We start from the raw sequence: 16,776 nt of genomic DNA, 5'->3' as shown, positions 1-16,776 counted from the left end.
AGCTCCTGTCAGCCAAGGTGGTCTTGGGATGTTGTGATCTTGCTCTCTCCATGGCTGTCTGTACCACCAGCAAATCAGGCAGTGGGTGGGAGAAAAGAAATTCAGCCATTTTGGCGGGGATGAAATAGCATCCCTCCGTCCTCTTAGGTGTGGGGGTGAGTAAGGCTGGGGTGTGCCAGACCACTTTGACTGGCTCCATGATGGCCTGATTAAGCAAGAGTGCCACCTTGCTTGGACCTCTAAGCTGCAGAATATCCAAGTGCCAGTATTGAGTCCTGGACCTTCTCCATTGGTATGTAGAGATCACTGGCCATTCTCTGCAGTAGCTTCTGGTACTGCCTATGGTCATCCAGCAGCGGTGGTGAGGATGGAGTGATGGCTTTTTCCGGAGATGAGGACGAGGTTCCCATTGGTACCTATGGATCCAGAACAATATCCTCCTCTTCATACTCTGATGGATCCAGTGGGTGCCAAGTAAGAGAGTGTGGTATGACTCAGGGATGGATTTGGGGGGTCTATCATGAGGCTCCCACAGGCTCCATTAAGGCCATAAGAAGGGATCAACCAGTTGGGAGGGGGAAATCTACTGGTTGGGGGTGGCAGGGCATCAGGTATCAGCAGTCTCCGGGGAAGTCATATCTGGGTGGATGGCATCCAGATCTCCTCTGTCTGTCAGGGCTCAGCTCCCTACCAGGAGATGACTGAACAGCTGGTGTGCCTAACTCCTTCAAGCCCAAGAACTGCTCTGTTTCTATTGGGGAGCCAACAGTACTAGAGGGTGGAGAGGGGACAGTTCCTGTGTCACCTAAGCAGTTTCATACTCCAGCATGACAATGTCCCTTAGGAAGACTGGCTTGGAAAGGAGAAGAGACTGAGGGTAAGGGAAGAAGATGTGTGTGTGTGTCTGTATGTCTCAGTATTTGGGGCATTTTGACGGTTGGGACCATTGGTTCCCATGTGTCCTGAGAGGCTGTAGTTGGGTGGTCCTCTGAAAGATGGGCCAGCCCCAGCAAAGAATCAGGTCCAGCACTCCAGGATGTAGTCGGTGGTTGTCAATCCTTGTGCTTCAGAGCCGGTACCACTGACTGAAGCAATGTATCCTATTTTTTTGCACACTTCACCCTCCAGCTTGGAGGTTTTCAGCAATCCTGATCTCTTAGGATCTGTACGTGAAGGCTCACCTGACATGGGGGAGCAATTTCATCTTTTATGGACAGATTTGGACAGGGATCGGTCCTTGTGACCATGAGAGTGCACCTTACTCTAATAGAAGCCACACATAAGAGTGCGGTCTCATAGCCTTGTCCATAAGGTGTTTCCTTAATCAAAGCTCACAAGCTTTGCATGTTTGCAATGGAAATGAGCGACAGATGCCTCACTTTGCAGAAATATGCAACTCACCCAAGCAGTAGAGACGACATTGGTGATCATCGCTCTCGGAGAAGGAGCAAGGGCAGAAGACACAGTTCTTGAACCCTGGGACTCTGGGCATAGTCCTAGACTGTGGGGAGAGAGTTCCAGTAGGGGGAAAAAAACAAGCTATATGGACTATACTATAAAACTCTAACTATATTAAGATACAACTATAAAATTATTTACAATACTACTTACAGGCTACCAAAAGAGAAAAGCTGGAGAAATCTGTTGACTCAGGGATTTCAATTGAAGCCATGCAGTGGTAAGAAGGAACTGGTGGGGCGTTGGCCTGCACTGCCTCTGATGCCCTTGGTCTGGAGCAGGAGGAGAACTACTGCCCATGTGTGACCAGTGAATGCTGCCTGTTCAAATTTTTGGACTCAGACACATGGCTCACATCCACGTGTGGAATATACCTAGGGAAGACCAGCACTGGAAGAACTACAAACTATATGAGGATTTTATCTCTGATTAGTTACTATGAGTTAGCTAACGTGAGTTCAGACCACGTTTTTTTTCTACTGGAGAGACACAATTTGGTTATGTCTTCATGACCAAAAAAGGTAGGTTTTTTTTATAGCATTAGCAATCCTGCAGTGCAATCCTAGTGCAGACAGCAGAGGCCGTTTTTACTGCAGTGTAGCTAGGCAAAGACACCACTCTACACCACGCCCCTGTTTGACCTTGTCCAGCTACACTGCAGTAAAAACTATAGACTTCTCTCCACCAGAACTTTACTGTACAGCAGTGAATGTACATTTGTTACGACACTGTAAAAACACATTTTCTTATGGCAGTGGAAACATAGCCTTACACACCCAGGCAACATGTAGGTCCCAATCCTGCAATGCTGCTGAGTTCAGTGAGATTACTCGCATGTGTAAAATTACCAAAGCATAAGTGATTGCAGGATTGGGGGTCTTAGACTCATTACCACAGAGTCTGATATCCTTTCTCAAGAAAAATTCCCATTTAAGTCAGTGAGAGTTTTGCCTGAACAAAGCCTGCAGAACTGAACTCTGAATTGCCTTTTCCATTCATTTTATTACTCCTCTGTGTGCACAGGTTTTAGCTGAGTTGCCCATTCATACCTGTTTCTTAATGATTATAGTCTCACCAGAGTCCATTTCTTTAATTATTTTGCAAACTCCAGTGTTCTCTACCTGAGCAGAATAGGGAATTTGTCAGACCCTTAACATTTTTCTTTTCCCACAAGAGCACAAAAGAAGGCAGCCGCATAATTGTTGCCACTATCAGTGTTCATGTGAAAAATAGGGGTTTGTTTCCTGCCTGGATCTCCACTGACTTAAATGGAGTTACTCCTGGTTTACACCAGTGTGAAAGGGGAATCAAACCTAATACCAGAAAAAAAAAAATTCATGTAGTATTCTGTCTTTGGTCTCTGTGGAAAACCCACATTGACATGAATTAGATATCTGTGAGTGGAATACAGGTAGAATATTGCATTAAATTAATCCAAGCAAGGAGAAATCATGCCAGTTTATGTAACCCATATTTTTTTCATCTCCCAGCATTGCAGAAAGTAGAGTGCTGTGAACGTCTAAAGAAGATGCACAGTGTCTTAGTGGGAACAGGGCTTGCCATGATAAACACTGATTTTTCTTATAAGCAGTAATTAGCATGCAAATACCGTGTGCTCTTTTACCATATTAATTAATCTTCCTGCCCTTTGGGCATGTAACTGAAAGGTTAGCAGAAGGACAGAATGCTCATTGAAGGAGGTAAGTAATGATGTACGAATCATAATGTTAGTGACTATGTCCTATGGAATGTCTTAACCACTAATCTGTGGTTAGAGCTGTTTGTGAACCAGCCCCATTTGAAAGGTTTGGCCAATTGAATACTTGAATTTAGAAGCTTTACTGTAAACAGGGTTCAGGAGAGAAGGCAAATTAGGCTACATTTTATTTTGAGAAGAACCCGTCTTTTATTGCAACAGTGTTCTACATGAGATTTTTCTCTTTTCACAAAGTGTCCACAATCATTATTTCCCAATTCACATTATCCTCACTGCGAAGCAAGTGATCCAGCCACTTCAAAGGCTAAATAATTTGGATTTTATCTTTAGAAGTAATGGTACAAATTCATCTCTGGAGTAACGCCACTGCTTGAGTCTCAGGGCTTGTCTGTATTTCACAATAGCGATCGGTGGCTGGCAATCAGTGTAGCTGCACTGGTGCTGAAGTGCAGATGAGGGCAAGCTGGGGTTTGCATTGATTGAGCAATCAAGGCTCTCTAGCACACCTCATGCACACTGAAGCTTGCCTGCGTCTGCATTTTGGAGTGAGCACCAGTGCAGCTACACTGATTGTTAGAGCCCTACCAAATTCATGGTCCATTTTGGTCAATTTCACAGTCGTAGGATTTTAAAAGTTGTAAATTTCATGATTTCAGCTATTTAAATCTGAAATTTCAGTGTGTTATTATTGTAGGAGTCCTACCCTGAAAAGGAGTTGGGGCGGGGGGCTGTGGTATTGCTACCCTTACTTCTGTGCTGCTGCTGGCAGCGGCACTGCCTTCAGAGCTGGGCACCTGGAGAGCAGCAACTGCTGGCCAGGATCCCAGCTCTGAAGGCAGAGCCACTGCCAGCAGCAGTGTAGGAGTAAGGATGGCATAGTATAGTGTTACCACCCTGACTTTTGCGCTGCTACCTGCAGAGCTGAGCCCTCAGTCAGCAGCCACCACTCTCCGACCACCCAGCTCTGAAGGCAGCACTACAGAAGTAAGGATGGCATGGTATGGTATTTAGAGTAGCAGCCGCGTTAGTCTGTATTCGCAAAAAGAAAAGGAGTATTTGTGGCACCTTAGAGACTAACAAATTTATTTGAGCATAAGCTTTCGGGAGCTACAGCTCACTTCATTGGATGGTTTGCCTCCCATGCCTTGTGGTAGGCATTCCGCAGCTCCTTCACATTAACCATGCACTGCAGCGTGTCCCAGTCGTGGCCCCTTTCTGTCATGCATCGTGAAATCTGTCCATAGGTATCATAACTCCTACGGCTGGAGCACAGCTGGGACTGGACAGCTTCCTCTCCCCAAATGCTGATGAGGTCCAGCAGCTTGGCATTGCTCCAAGCGGGGGATCGCCGTGTGCGTGGACCAGGCATGGCCACCTGGAAAGATGCGCTGAGACCACTGCTCGCGTCACTGAGCAAACAGGAAGGGGACTTTCAAAATTCCAAAGGAATCTACGGGGTGGGGATACTGTTGGTCACCTGAGGGCAGGGCAGTGGAGTTCAAACCGATGACCAGAGAGGCGAGAACAGGCATTGTGGGACACCTCCCGGAGGCCAATCGCAGCGCTGTAATCAATCACTGTTTACACTGGCACCACAGTGCTGTACGCCTCTTCTCGGGGTGGTTTTTTTACAGTGCTACAACTGTGCAGTTTCTGCTCACTAAGTGGCTTGGCACTGTGTACACCTCGGGAGTTACAGCCACAGAAAGCTGCTTTACTGTGCAGAAACTTGTCAGTGTAGACAGGGCCTAAGCTATTGCTAAGCAGACAGTGGCTGCTCCATTTGTTTGCGCAATCACTGCACTACCAGCATCTGAGCACTTGAGCATCATATAATACCTAATTGTATTTCATCCAAGCTAATTTTATTTCAAGCAGATGTTGTCTGTGTTCAGTGTGAACTTTCCACATATGAGAAGCTGGGAGTTTTCAATGATCAGCCAATTCCTTAAAAAGTCCCTGTTTTACTTTTATAGCAATAAACTAGTCAACATGAAACAGGGCTTGATTAAATTGATGGGTGTTTTCCTGTAAAAGAAGACAAGGCAAATAAACTATTGAGCTAGAGCATTGTTCTGACTTCCCCTTGAAAAAGAATGATGGGGATTTTGTTTTGTTTTTATCTCCATCTCCTTCCAACACTTTGGAGAGTCGCTGCACCCGTATTTTGTCACTCAAACAGAATGATCAGAATGTGGAGCTGCTGGCTTTTGACCTTCCCCACAGCAGACTTAGGAGCAGTGTTAAAGGAAGGATAGGGTGTGTGCTATTGTGAGATAATGACACACCTGGAGTGATTTTGGGAAGCCTTCATATAATCAAGAAAAACTTATATCTAGGCCCTGATGTGTGTTACTGCAATTATCAAATAATGCGGGGGGGGGGGAGGGAGGGTTTTTTTCCCAAGTTTTTGCTTTTGCTGTATTTTAAGAATTGCTGTTTTTATTTTAGTGAACCCATTTTCACAATATAGAAAACTGCAAAAGATTAAGATTCTCTGTGTGTGAGCTATAAGGCCAAACCATTCTCCTGTACCTGGCTGAAGATTCGATAATTCCAGCACAGCAGCCAGATCTTACCTCTAATCGCACCAATTATAGCTTCTATAGCTGGCTCATAGAACATTAACTTAAATGCTTGGTTTGTTTTTGAATCAAAATGAGAACAGATCACTCACTAAGACTAAATGGAATCTGAGTGGGCAGGTTTACTTCTCTGAGTTTTAGCCCCACGAAGACCAGTGGAACTTAAGCTATAATTCTGCTCAATTGTTTGAACATTCAGGCAGTGGATGTATAGGCTAGTGATTTTAAACCATGACTGATTTGAGGAATAATCTCTTAGTAAGCATTGCGTGGTAGCTCTACCCAGTGAAAATATGCTGAAGCTACATGCTATGTGGATGTTCATTATCAAGGCACAGCATTTGCTCTTCAGCTGGATCTTTGAAAGTAAGAGAAGTTCTCGGCAAGGATCTAGAAATCCTACTGGGGCAAAGAAATCCGCTTTTCTTTTCAAATGCTGCATCACAGTGTCCCTGGCCTTGTATAGATGTGGAGTGAAGAGCATAATAATAATGTTTTCCCTGCCTGTTTGGATGGTCCCGCTTAAAGGACAGTGCAAGCACCCCTATTCCTCCTGCTCTCCGCTGCACATCACACAGCACAATCCTTTCTTGAGCTCTCCAAGGAATGATGCAACTCGGCACCATGCCCTGTATAGGGCTGTGACTATATGCTGCAATCTAGCTCTTTATTGGACACTGCTTCCAAGGTGGCTTGTTTGTTTAAGCTGAAGTTTAATAGTCCAGTCCTGTAGTGGTTAATAATGTGCCAGCACTGCTATCCTATTTGCTAGATGTGTTGGCCTTTTCATTAGGCACTAATCTGAGACTGCCAATTGGCTACAAACAAGAGTAGCTAACACCTGGGTGCTGACATACCGCAACTTTAAAAGCCCCTCTTTGACTTTGGCTCTAATGCTGGGCTACTTCTGGAGCTTCCTTGTACCTCGTCACATCCTCAGGCTGCCCTCTAAGAGACCATCTCCAGAAGCAAGAAGGCTGATGAAAATAGCAGACTCGTCCTCACCAGCCCTATATTAGGCCATCTGCTGTACAGTTAGAGTGAGTGGTACAAACATTCCTATGATCTATTATGGGAAAATAACCAATGACGGGGTTTTTTGTTGTTAGATATATGTGCAATCTAGAATGTGTTTTTTCTATCCTCCTCTCAAAGTCACATCTAACTTTGTGAAGGCTGGTGAGGAGAGACTCAAGGGACTGCTCAATTTAACTCTCTTACGCCCCTGACCTCTCCCTTTATCCTGCTGGGGAAATGGGCAAGTATGATCCACTGAGGTCAGCTATCTAGGAGATATTTGGGTTTCACGACCAAGAAGGGCTCTCTGTGGTTGACCAGTTCATAGAGAGCAGAGCTGCTCAAAATATTTCAATATAAATGATTTTCTTGAAAAAATGGCCTTTTTTTTATTTTGCTTGTTCAAATGTTTTTATGGAAACACTGCTCACCTTGAATTTTTTCTTAAATATTTTATACAATATTTTTCATGTTTTCCTTTTCATTTTTTCCTGACCTCTTTTTTTTCTCCTATTTCCTTGTTTTCCTCTTCCCCTTCCCAGTAATTTTGGAAAACTAATTTCCTTTTTCACAATGACTGGGAGGAGAGAAGGAAAGAAGAAAATAAAAAACAAAAAATAAATATATAATTTTTAAAATAAAAAAAAAGGAAAACAATTAAAATCTATTAAAATGGGTTCAAAATGAAAATAACTTTAGAATATTGACATTTTTCATAAAATTGTTGACCATCTCACAGAGATAGCATTCCTGGCCATAGGCAATAACTACAACAGGGGGTTCTCAAACTGGGGGTCGTGACGTTTCAGGGGTCAAACGTTATTACTTGGGGGTTGCAAGCTGTCAGCTTCCACCTCAAATCCTGCTTCACCTTCAGCATTTATAAGAGGGTTAAATATACAAAAAAAATGTGTTTTTAATTTATAAGGGGGGGGTCACACTCAGAAGCTTGTTGTGTGAAAGGGGTCACCAATACAAAAGTCTGAGAATCACAGATGTACAGAATTGTTCAGTCAGTTTTTTGTGTTCATACGGTCACTAATCCTACATCACAGGTTACTTGCACATAGAAAATAACTTATAGGCCAAGAGGATAAAAACGGCAGGCTTTCCAAAGTGCATTGATGAATTATATGTGCACCCATTGAAATGATAACCTATTACTATCCACTTCTTACTATTCTGCAGCTTTGTTTACCCATTGGTTATCCACAAAAGAGTCTGGTCACAAGCACCTGTTCCAAAGGCTGAGCACTAACTTTTATGACTTCTATTCTTCTTGAACTCTTTCTGTTAGAATAGTCTTGTTATTTTGAGGGCATTTCATTGCTGAGGTGACACATCCATGCATCTGATGAGCTGTAATGAAACACCTCATCTTAGGTGTGGAGCCATCACCAGGCATCTGTTCTCTCTGTCTGGTTATCTTAGGCTTTTTTAACATACCAGTCACTGTGATATCTAGTTAAATTCAAGCAGATGCTGTGAACAAAATAATGCTCTATTTGTTTTAAGGGGACTTCTGGCTTATTTTACAATGCTTGCTGCCTGTTAAACATACATGGAAAATAGCAGGGTGTGGGAAATAATCATCATTTTTTGTAGGGTTGAGAGGATATAATAGGTAGAGATACTACAGAGTTATCTTCTGTTTCTTTAGCAGGATTCTGAAATGACGGTGTGCTCTCATTTCAAGGGTAAACCTAAGTCTGATGGACAAGAGCTTGGTAGTGAGCCATGTTTTACTCACTCACTGTAGCTACTTGTGCGGTGTTTTATCTCCATCTTACCACTTATTCACCCCCTAATGCTTCATCCTATTCATATTCTGGTGGATGTAGAAGCCCAACTTTTCAAAGTCAAATATGGTCAACGGGTCACAGACATTTACAAATGCTTAACTTGTTGCCTGCAATTTGTGAGCAAGCTTAACTGGATACCTGAGCAAAATTTCTATGTGCACTTTGGGTATCTGCACATGTATGGTACATGTATGCCTGTGCAGAGTCCTTACTTTGATAATCTGGACCAGAATCTACAACTGGGAGTGTGAACCTCATGAATGGAGAACAGCATAAACAACTACTGTCTCCCTCCACGGAGTGATTTCCTCCCTCCACTGCCTGCTTTGGAAATGGTCTTCTCCAAGCAAAGCATAAATCTCTGCATGTATCTGAGGTGTCTCCTTCCCCGGAGTCCATGTATTAGAGATGCCATCAGCCTATAAACATCACTGCACTCCCTGTATTCTGTTGGAGAGCAGGACTGGCAATATGACTCAACTCATCCTAAAACCTCATTCTTCAAGGTCCCCTGAGAAGGAAGTGTTGTACTTCCCAAAATGAAATGAGGAATGGATGGTGCTACACAAGTGGTTACACAGGCAGAAGGAAGAATCCCATTATGCCAATAATTTTATAGTGGCAGATCTTTCTGGCTGTAAAGCTCCTGTTAAACGTCAGTCCTTATCAAGAAGCCTGAAGTGTTTTTGAAATACGATTTCACTACTGTCCAGCTTTATGGTCCAGTGGGTAGTGCCTTGCAGTATCACATGAAAAAAAAAAAAGGGTAACCTTTTTGGCTTGCTTCCCTATGCTAGAATGGGTCTGTGAGTGTTTTAAAGGCATTATGCTTAGTATTTAGGATAGGGTATCTCATTATTCAACAGTACCTCTTCTGGACAATAAAGGACTGACACCAACAGGCTCAAAAGAAAGACTGAAAAACAATGACTGTGACAGACAGTGGAGAGGACTTAACTATGCATCTAGGTAAGGCTTTGAAACAAGTCAATCTCCGATTTTGTTTGTTTGTGTCAGAGGGAAGCATAGTATTAACACGGTTTTATTTTTGTTTGCTTGGTGTGTAGATTGATTTTTGCTATTTTCCTTTCCGCAAAGGCATTCAAAGAAATTAATAAAAAAACTTGTCAGTACATCCTAAAGCATGAAGCTGTGAATAGCACTCACTGTGCTGCTGACCCAGATTGGGCTCTGCAGTATCAGTCAGTGATTCAAAAACAGAAGTCTAGGTAGGAGATTGAATGAATCTTTTATCGCAGAGACCTACTTACATGTCCTGGAAAATTTTGAAAAATATTCTGCTTGAACACAGTTCTGCCAGAACACACACTTCTCACACACAGATTGGCTTTCTTTCCCCTGTATATGATCACAAACAATATTTACTTATGGATCGTTGTTGTTTTTGGTTCATGTCCTCTTGATACTTATTTATTATCCAATGTCCTAATTCTCCCTTTCTGGTGACATCCCAATCATTCTGCTCCCCTCTGTCCATTCTCAAGGCCATAAATTATAGCCCCTCATTGATAACTTGGGACGGGATCACACCTGATCATATGCTGCAGAGCCGTTCATTCAGATTCTGAAACACTACTTGGTTTCATCACATTCACACCGCTTATTATTCAGCCTGGCCCTGATTCAGCAAGATACTTACATACATTCTTAAAGTTGAGGCATGTGCTTATGTACCTTACTAAATGGGGGCCTATCCACAAACATTTATGTGGACATATTTTTGTTCACACCAATGCCTGGAGAATGGCTGTTTGTACCAATACCTGTATCCACATGTGAACAGAAATAGACATTGTTCATTATTCTCTATTCATTCATTATTATTTCCTGTCCTCTTCTTAAAATGTGTTGCCCAGTCAGGGAGTAGAAATAATACCATGTGATTCTGGTGACCAATCACACGCCACAAACAAGGAATAGTGCATAATCAAAATGAACATTTTTCACCCACACCCTAGACTGAAATCTGTCTGTACACACTATTCAGTCAGTACTTCCATACAACAAGCAAATGCACATGCATAAATCAGGATAGGATTGAGAAGAGAAAAAATGGATACATTAATGAGTTTATTTAATTCAATCAACTCTACCTCACTACTATTACTTGTCTGTATTACAGTAGCAGCTTGAGGCCCAAACCAATATTGGGACATCATTGTGCTAAGTGCTCTATATGATAAGCACACTCAGCCTTCCTATTCTGGAATGAGGAACAGAGCCTAAGTCTTCCATGGTTTCATCCTCTACAGACTGCTTATTTTGCCTTTCATTTGGCAGCTGTAACATCTAAACCCCACCTGTTCAGACCTGGTATAAACCAGAGATTCTGATCCATTCTTTATAGGAGACTCTCTCTTTCAAGCAGGAGCCCAGTGCCATTATAGGCAGGAGAAAATATCCTACTTACCCATTTCTGGACTGTGGGGTTCCAGCTTCTGAATCATCTCTCTCTTCTTGATATGACGGTATGGTGCTTGAAAGATGGTCTGGGGTCTCCTCCTTGAGCTTCTCCATCTCCCAATCTTCCTGTGATATGGGGGACCGTTGAAGATATGTAGATCTCCCATAAACTGATGGCTTTGAGCTGTGGAAAGAGCCATCTTCGTATCCATTTCTTGAATGTGTGACCAGCTCCACCAGTTCTACTGAGACACAGAGGAGCAAAAGCTTCACTATCATTATGGCTTTTCCTAACCAGCCACACCTGCCTCTCATTCTCCTCCCTGAAGCTCAGACTGAATTCCTTCTGGAATGCCCTTGTAATATTTTTTAAGTTAAAACTTGGAAGAGGGAAAAAAAGGTTTTGTAACAAAGAGCGGAAAAAGCTTTCAACCCTCCCAGTGACTGTGGAAATGTCAGAGGCCATCAAACAATGTGAGGCTGGGTTCCTGTGTGGAACTCAAAAGACTGAGAGAGGGGAGAAAAGTAGTGGGGGAAGGGTCATAGTTTATTCAAGGAACTTCTGATTTTGGCTGCCTTCTAATCTTGTCTGTGAACAGGAATTTAGTCTTTATCAGCTGCCTTCTCTCTGGGGCACAGGAAAAGGATGTTAGCTTTAAAGGAAAAGAAAAGAAAGAAAAGAAAATATTGAGCGATGTAGCAGATTTCCAGTGTGGTGTTCCCAAGCCCAAGAATATGTCACAAACCAACCTGCTATAGCATCTGCTCACATATTACGGCTATGATTTAAAGGATGGAAGGCACTGGTTATAATTTTTAGCATAGTTATAGTACATATTACAAGCTATTACTGTGCCCACCTCTGGGTTGGATGGTATTCTCAGAATGCAATGATAGGAGAGCCCGGGTAAATAGATATTAAGGGATTTGTAGAGATTTCTTTCCATAGTTTAGATGGGATTTTCAAAAATATTCACTGTTAGTCTATCCCTCTCCTCCCCCTTGGGTCCACAGGCATTTTACATCAGAGTTATGCCAATGTTAAACACTTCTGAAAATCCCAGTTTGGGTACCCTCTCTTTCCACTTCCTTTGTGTGTGGAACCTATATGATGAGTTGACATTAGTAAAGTATCAGTATTTGCCAACAGCAACCACACAGTAGAAACTGAGATCCTGACACATTTCACCCTACTTAGAAAAGGAAACATCTGTGGCATCTTGAATATCACTGTAGCGTAACTATTGGCAAATGTTGACTTTAATGGTAATCACTGTGCGGTTTCTATTGTTACTCTATAGGATGCCTCTCTTGCCTCACTGTCTTGCAGTATGTGACTCTCTAATGTGTTTGAGGATAGCGTTTATAGGAAAGACTCTTCATAAATTAAGAGATTGGTGCTCTGGTGTATATTTGGATGCATAATTGTTAGGTCATGCACTGAATTCATACACAGCGTGAATGGAGGATACACATGCAAGAATGCTGCATGTCCTTCAGAGTGTGGAATGTGAACGTGTTCAAACTATTCCAAAGCACCTTAAAGGGTAGAGTCCTAATTCTACCCCCAGCCTTTCTGATGGCATTGGAAGGGTTCACCATTGAAATTAGTGGAGTTGCACACCCTTAGGGCTGAATTTGGGCCTCTCTCTCTTTTTGACTTCCTGCCTTTCTACTTGACAACAGTAACCAGATGAAGGAGGAAATACCAGTTTCTGCCTAATGTCAGAGTCTACAGTAGACTTGAGCGCTGTCCAGCCAACAGCAACTGAGCAACCAAGAGGTAAGTGGTGCAAAACAGACTTGAGAAAATATATCTCCAGGGAGAGAATGTGTGCCCGTTATCGTCACCTCTCCAGAGACATGAAACCACAAGATAAGGCTCTGGCTCTGCAAATCTAAAAGTAATGAGCATCTTCCTTCTGTTTCCTTCCTGTCTTTCTGTTGTATTTCATGTTTGAGTGCATCCCATTATGATACACCTTACTCTCAATGTGTGACTATTTAATGAGAGATGATCCAGATACAAATGTACTTGTATTACAAGTAACTGTCAGTGTTCAAGTTACTTTGTATACCTTTAACCTGTTCAATATGTTTGTGTGTCAGCTGAATCCCTTCACTGACAAAAAACCAAACCAAACATGAAGAGTCTTAAAAACAAAGCTATAATAACTTGGGTTCTAAAGGAGGAATTTTGGGCTAAAGATAATAATTACTGTTCCAATCAGTACCTACTTCCAAACCCCATTAAGCTTATCTTTCATCACATATCTTTCCATTCAATCTTGTCTCATCTATTCAGTCCTTATCCTCAGTCAGATTAGACATATCACATGTAGAGTATATGGCAGTATTTCTGTGTCCTATGACTGTTTTTGGAGTGTCTAGGCCTCACCTCTCTTTTGGGTATTAGAATTTATTTTATGCAGCTTTTAAGATATGCTGCTTAGAAATGAAGCAGCCAAAATATACAGATTACACATCCATTTGCACATTAATAATGAAACACATTTTTTTAATATGAATGAAAAGTGCTAAAATATTGACTATCCTGGAGACTGCAGTCTTCTATCTATGGGCCTAGTACAGCAAGAACAGCTGCAATGTATAAAGGGTATGTATAAATTATTAAAAGGTGCACCCTTACTAAACAAAATGTAATACTAACCCTGTCTTTGTACTGACTGTCCTGATTTTTGGGCCTCTAGATAACATACTCACCTGCTAGTCTCTATTTCCAGCAACTAACCCATTGGTTAACTGGGCTGTCAATTCTATTTTTTCCCTACTCTAGAGGAGCAGGTAAGAGCCCCCATTTTGGAACATCATACTTGCAAACTTTGCCTACACTGACATTTCAGAAGCAGTCCAGTGGAACCATGTATAGGGGCTGAAGAGTAGTTCAGTCTCCATACCTATTCTTTCCTTGGGTTTGCTGATCAGTCTGCCACAAGGACAGCCATTGTGAAGGTGGCTTTTATGATAAGAACACCTGTCCACCAAGGGCTGGACTGATACCAACTAATTTCGCAAAGGCCATCTGACATCCATTGAATGGCTCTTGGTCACTACCCAACTGAGCCAGACTGAACTGTCATCCTACCTGAAATGTTAGCTTTAACCACATTTATAGAATGTGTGTATCACTGATGGGGGGAGAGAGAGAAGGGTATGTGATAAAAATCTGATTTAAAAGGCATTTTGAAAAATGATTTGGAAATAGGTTTTACTCCACAAATGTATTTCAGGGCAATGTTCTGAAGCACATCAGCAAGCAACTTGATAACTAGAACATGTGGAATCTTTAGGTGAGTTTCAGGACTATTTTTCAGGGGTTCCTGGTACCTCTCAGATGAGCCTCTCCACCATGGTTTTACTCCAATGGCATCTCCATTTCAGGAATTGACTTTCAGTTGGTGATCAATGTTTGCTCTTCCCTGTTTGGTCCTGATCATTAGCAACAATTCCTGTGCTCTTACCACCTTAAATGCTTCAATCAATATAGAATTTCAGGTTAGGAGCAACTATCACATACAGCTACACCAGACTTAACTATACAACCATTCATTCTGCACATCGCTTTCATAATTTTTCTTAGCATGCTTGTTAGTTACTACATCTATTTGTGTTTATCCAAGATCTTCCTTCCTCCCAGACTACCTTGCACCTGTAGTGAGGACATAATGTTCCATAATCATAATCAGAAGTACTTGATTAGTTCTTTAGCATTGGGTGTAACCTAGAACATTGGTTCGGAATCCCCTTGGAACTGGGTAAGATCTATGATGAAACATCTCACTTTGGCCACTTTTTTACTCCTCGGACTGGGAAACCATCACTACAGGCCAATATGAGGTGTGTGTCTCACCACCCATAGAGGCAAACCTCTGCCTAAGAGCTTGTCTGCATGGGAAAATTGATCAGAGTAGCTATTGTGGAATAAGCTGTTCCATATTACCTCCCTCAATTCTGTAGATAAAAAGTCACTTTATTCCAGAATAATGAGTGTGCTTACGAAGTGCACTTATTATTCCACAATAAAGTGACGTTTATTCCAGAATAAAGCATCTACATGGGGCACTATTCTGGGCTTTGTAACTATTTTGGGCTTTTCCCTGTGTAGAAAAGTTCTTAAATTAATTTTTCTTACTACACTTTCCCCTTCTTTGCCTTGTGCAAGGAAACAAGAAAACGGATTTTCAAAATACTTGTGTTAATTAATCCATTTAAGTCTCAAACTCAGTATATAATTGTGGTTATAAAAATGAATGGTTTAAACATTAAAAAAAGGGAGAGCCTTTAAAAAAACTCAGAAACCAGGAATGGTTTTAAAGAGCATTTGTTGCTGCAGAAACCTATGTTCTGGCTTTAGATGTCTGCACGTAGACTGAATAATTGAAGAGAATTTTATGTTCATTGGGAGGGATGGAGCATTAACAGAATAAATATTCATTAGATATTGATTTCCAAGCCTGGAAAACACTGCCTTGTTCTTTCTGTCTTATGATCAAGCACGCATGCGTGCACACACTCATGCACTCCAGGTGCAATGACTGCTAGAAATGGGTAAACTGTTAACCTGTGCAGGTGGGCACCTACAGAGAACAACATGAGGAGTGCAACTTCTTTACTGCTCAGAGTGGGGACATAATCTTCCAGCACGTCTTGCAGCACAGGAAACCATGAAATTGCAAATTCCTTAAGCTGCATTCTCACTTTGGTTTTATTGCTGAATTTCTCATACAAATTTTGGAGGAAAGGTAGCATGAAGATCAATGAATGTTGCACTAACAATATTTTACTACTTGCCCTATATACTGCATAGTAGCTGGACCATGTATTATTCATTGCATGGGGAAAAAGAACTGATTTATTAATTAACTATGCAAAAAGCACATCAAATTTTAAACTGATTGTTAAGAGGTCCAATAGGATTCTTTCCCATGTAGATATGACCATTATGCAGCTCTGTCCCACTTTTTCTCTAAGGTCTCTAGAATTGACTGCATCAGAGACAGGATCTCAGCTTATGCAGATCAATGGTATGATCCACTATGACAAAACCTATACTCTATTTATAAAAAGCCGCCTGGCCAAATGACATTTGTCAGCCACAAATGCCTGTGATTCTTTTTCCATGCCCATCCTTCAAACAAAATGTCACACGCCATTGAACTATTTAGACACATCGTGACCAAAGAGATTTCACAGTAAAATACCACCCCATTGTTGGGTCTCTGTCACTCAATGCACCTTTGAACTGTAGAAGAGCCAGCCAGAAATGAAGATTATTTACTGTAACTGGAGGTTCTTTGAGATGTGTGGTCCCTATCAGTATTCCACAAGTGGGTAGGCATGCGTACCATGCGCACGAGTCTGGAAATTCTTCCAAGCAGTGTCCGTTGATCGATACATGTACAGTAGCTTCCCCCATGCTTCAGTCCAGGGGTATAAGGGGCGGAGTAGGTCGGTGCCTCTCCAGTTCCTCATCTTACTGTGATGCAATAGGGTCCAAAGCAGAAGGGAAGGTGGGCAGGTAGTGGAATACAGATAGGGACCTCCAAGAGCTTCCAGTTACAGTAAGTAATTGTCATTTCTTCTTTAAGTGCTGGTCCCCATGCATATTCCACATGTGGGTGACTCCCAAGCAGTGCTCAGTCTGGAGAAGAGTGTGAGGAAGTTGGCAGTAGTGATGCTTTTTATTGCTGTTCCCACTGCTGCATCTGCAACAGCTGCTTGCGTCAGGGTGTGGTGTGCTGTAAATGTGCAG

General features: G+C 42.1%; 1 protein-coding gene across 1 annotated transcript in view; it reads right to left on the bottom strand.

Annotated features, from left to right (window-relative positions):
* MMRN2 (multimerin 2) overlaps window positions 1-11,507 on the bottom strand; it is a 49,804-nt gene extending 38,297 nt beyond the window's left edge. Inside the window, exon 1 of the mRNA XM_027831735.3 lies at window positions 11,011-11,507. Within this exon, the coding sequence (XP_027687536.2) occupies window positions 11,011-11,318 (308 nt within the window). The 5' untranslated portion in view covers window positions 11,319-11,507. The remainder of the gene's footprint in view (window positions 1-11,010) is intronic.
* Window positions 11,508-16,776: the final 5,269 nt, after the last annotated feature.

Source organism: Chelonia mydas, chromosome 7, assembly GCF_015237465.2.
Source record: "Chelonia mydas isolate rCheMyd1 chromosome 7, rCheMyd1.pri.v2, whole genome shotgun sequence".
Lineage (NCBI taxonomy): Eukaryota > Metazoa > Chordata > Testudines > Cheloniidae > Chelonia > Chelonia mydas.
This window is presented reverse-complemented; position numbering and strand designations above follow the sequence as displayed.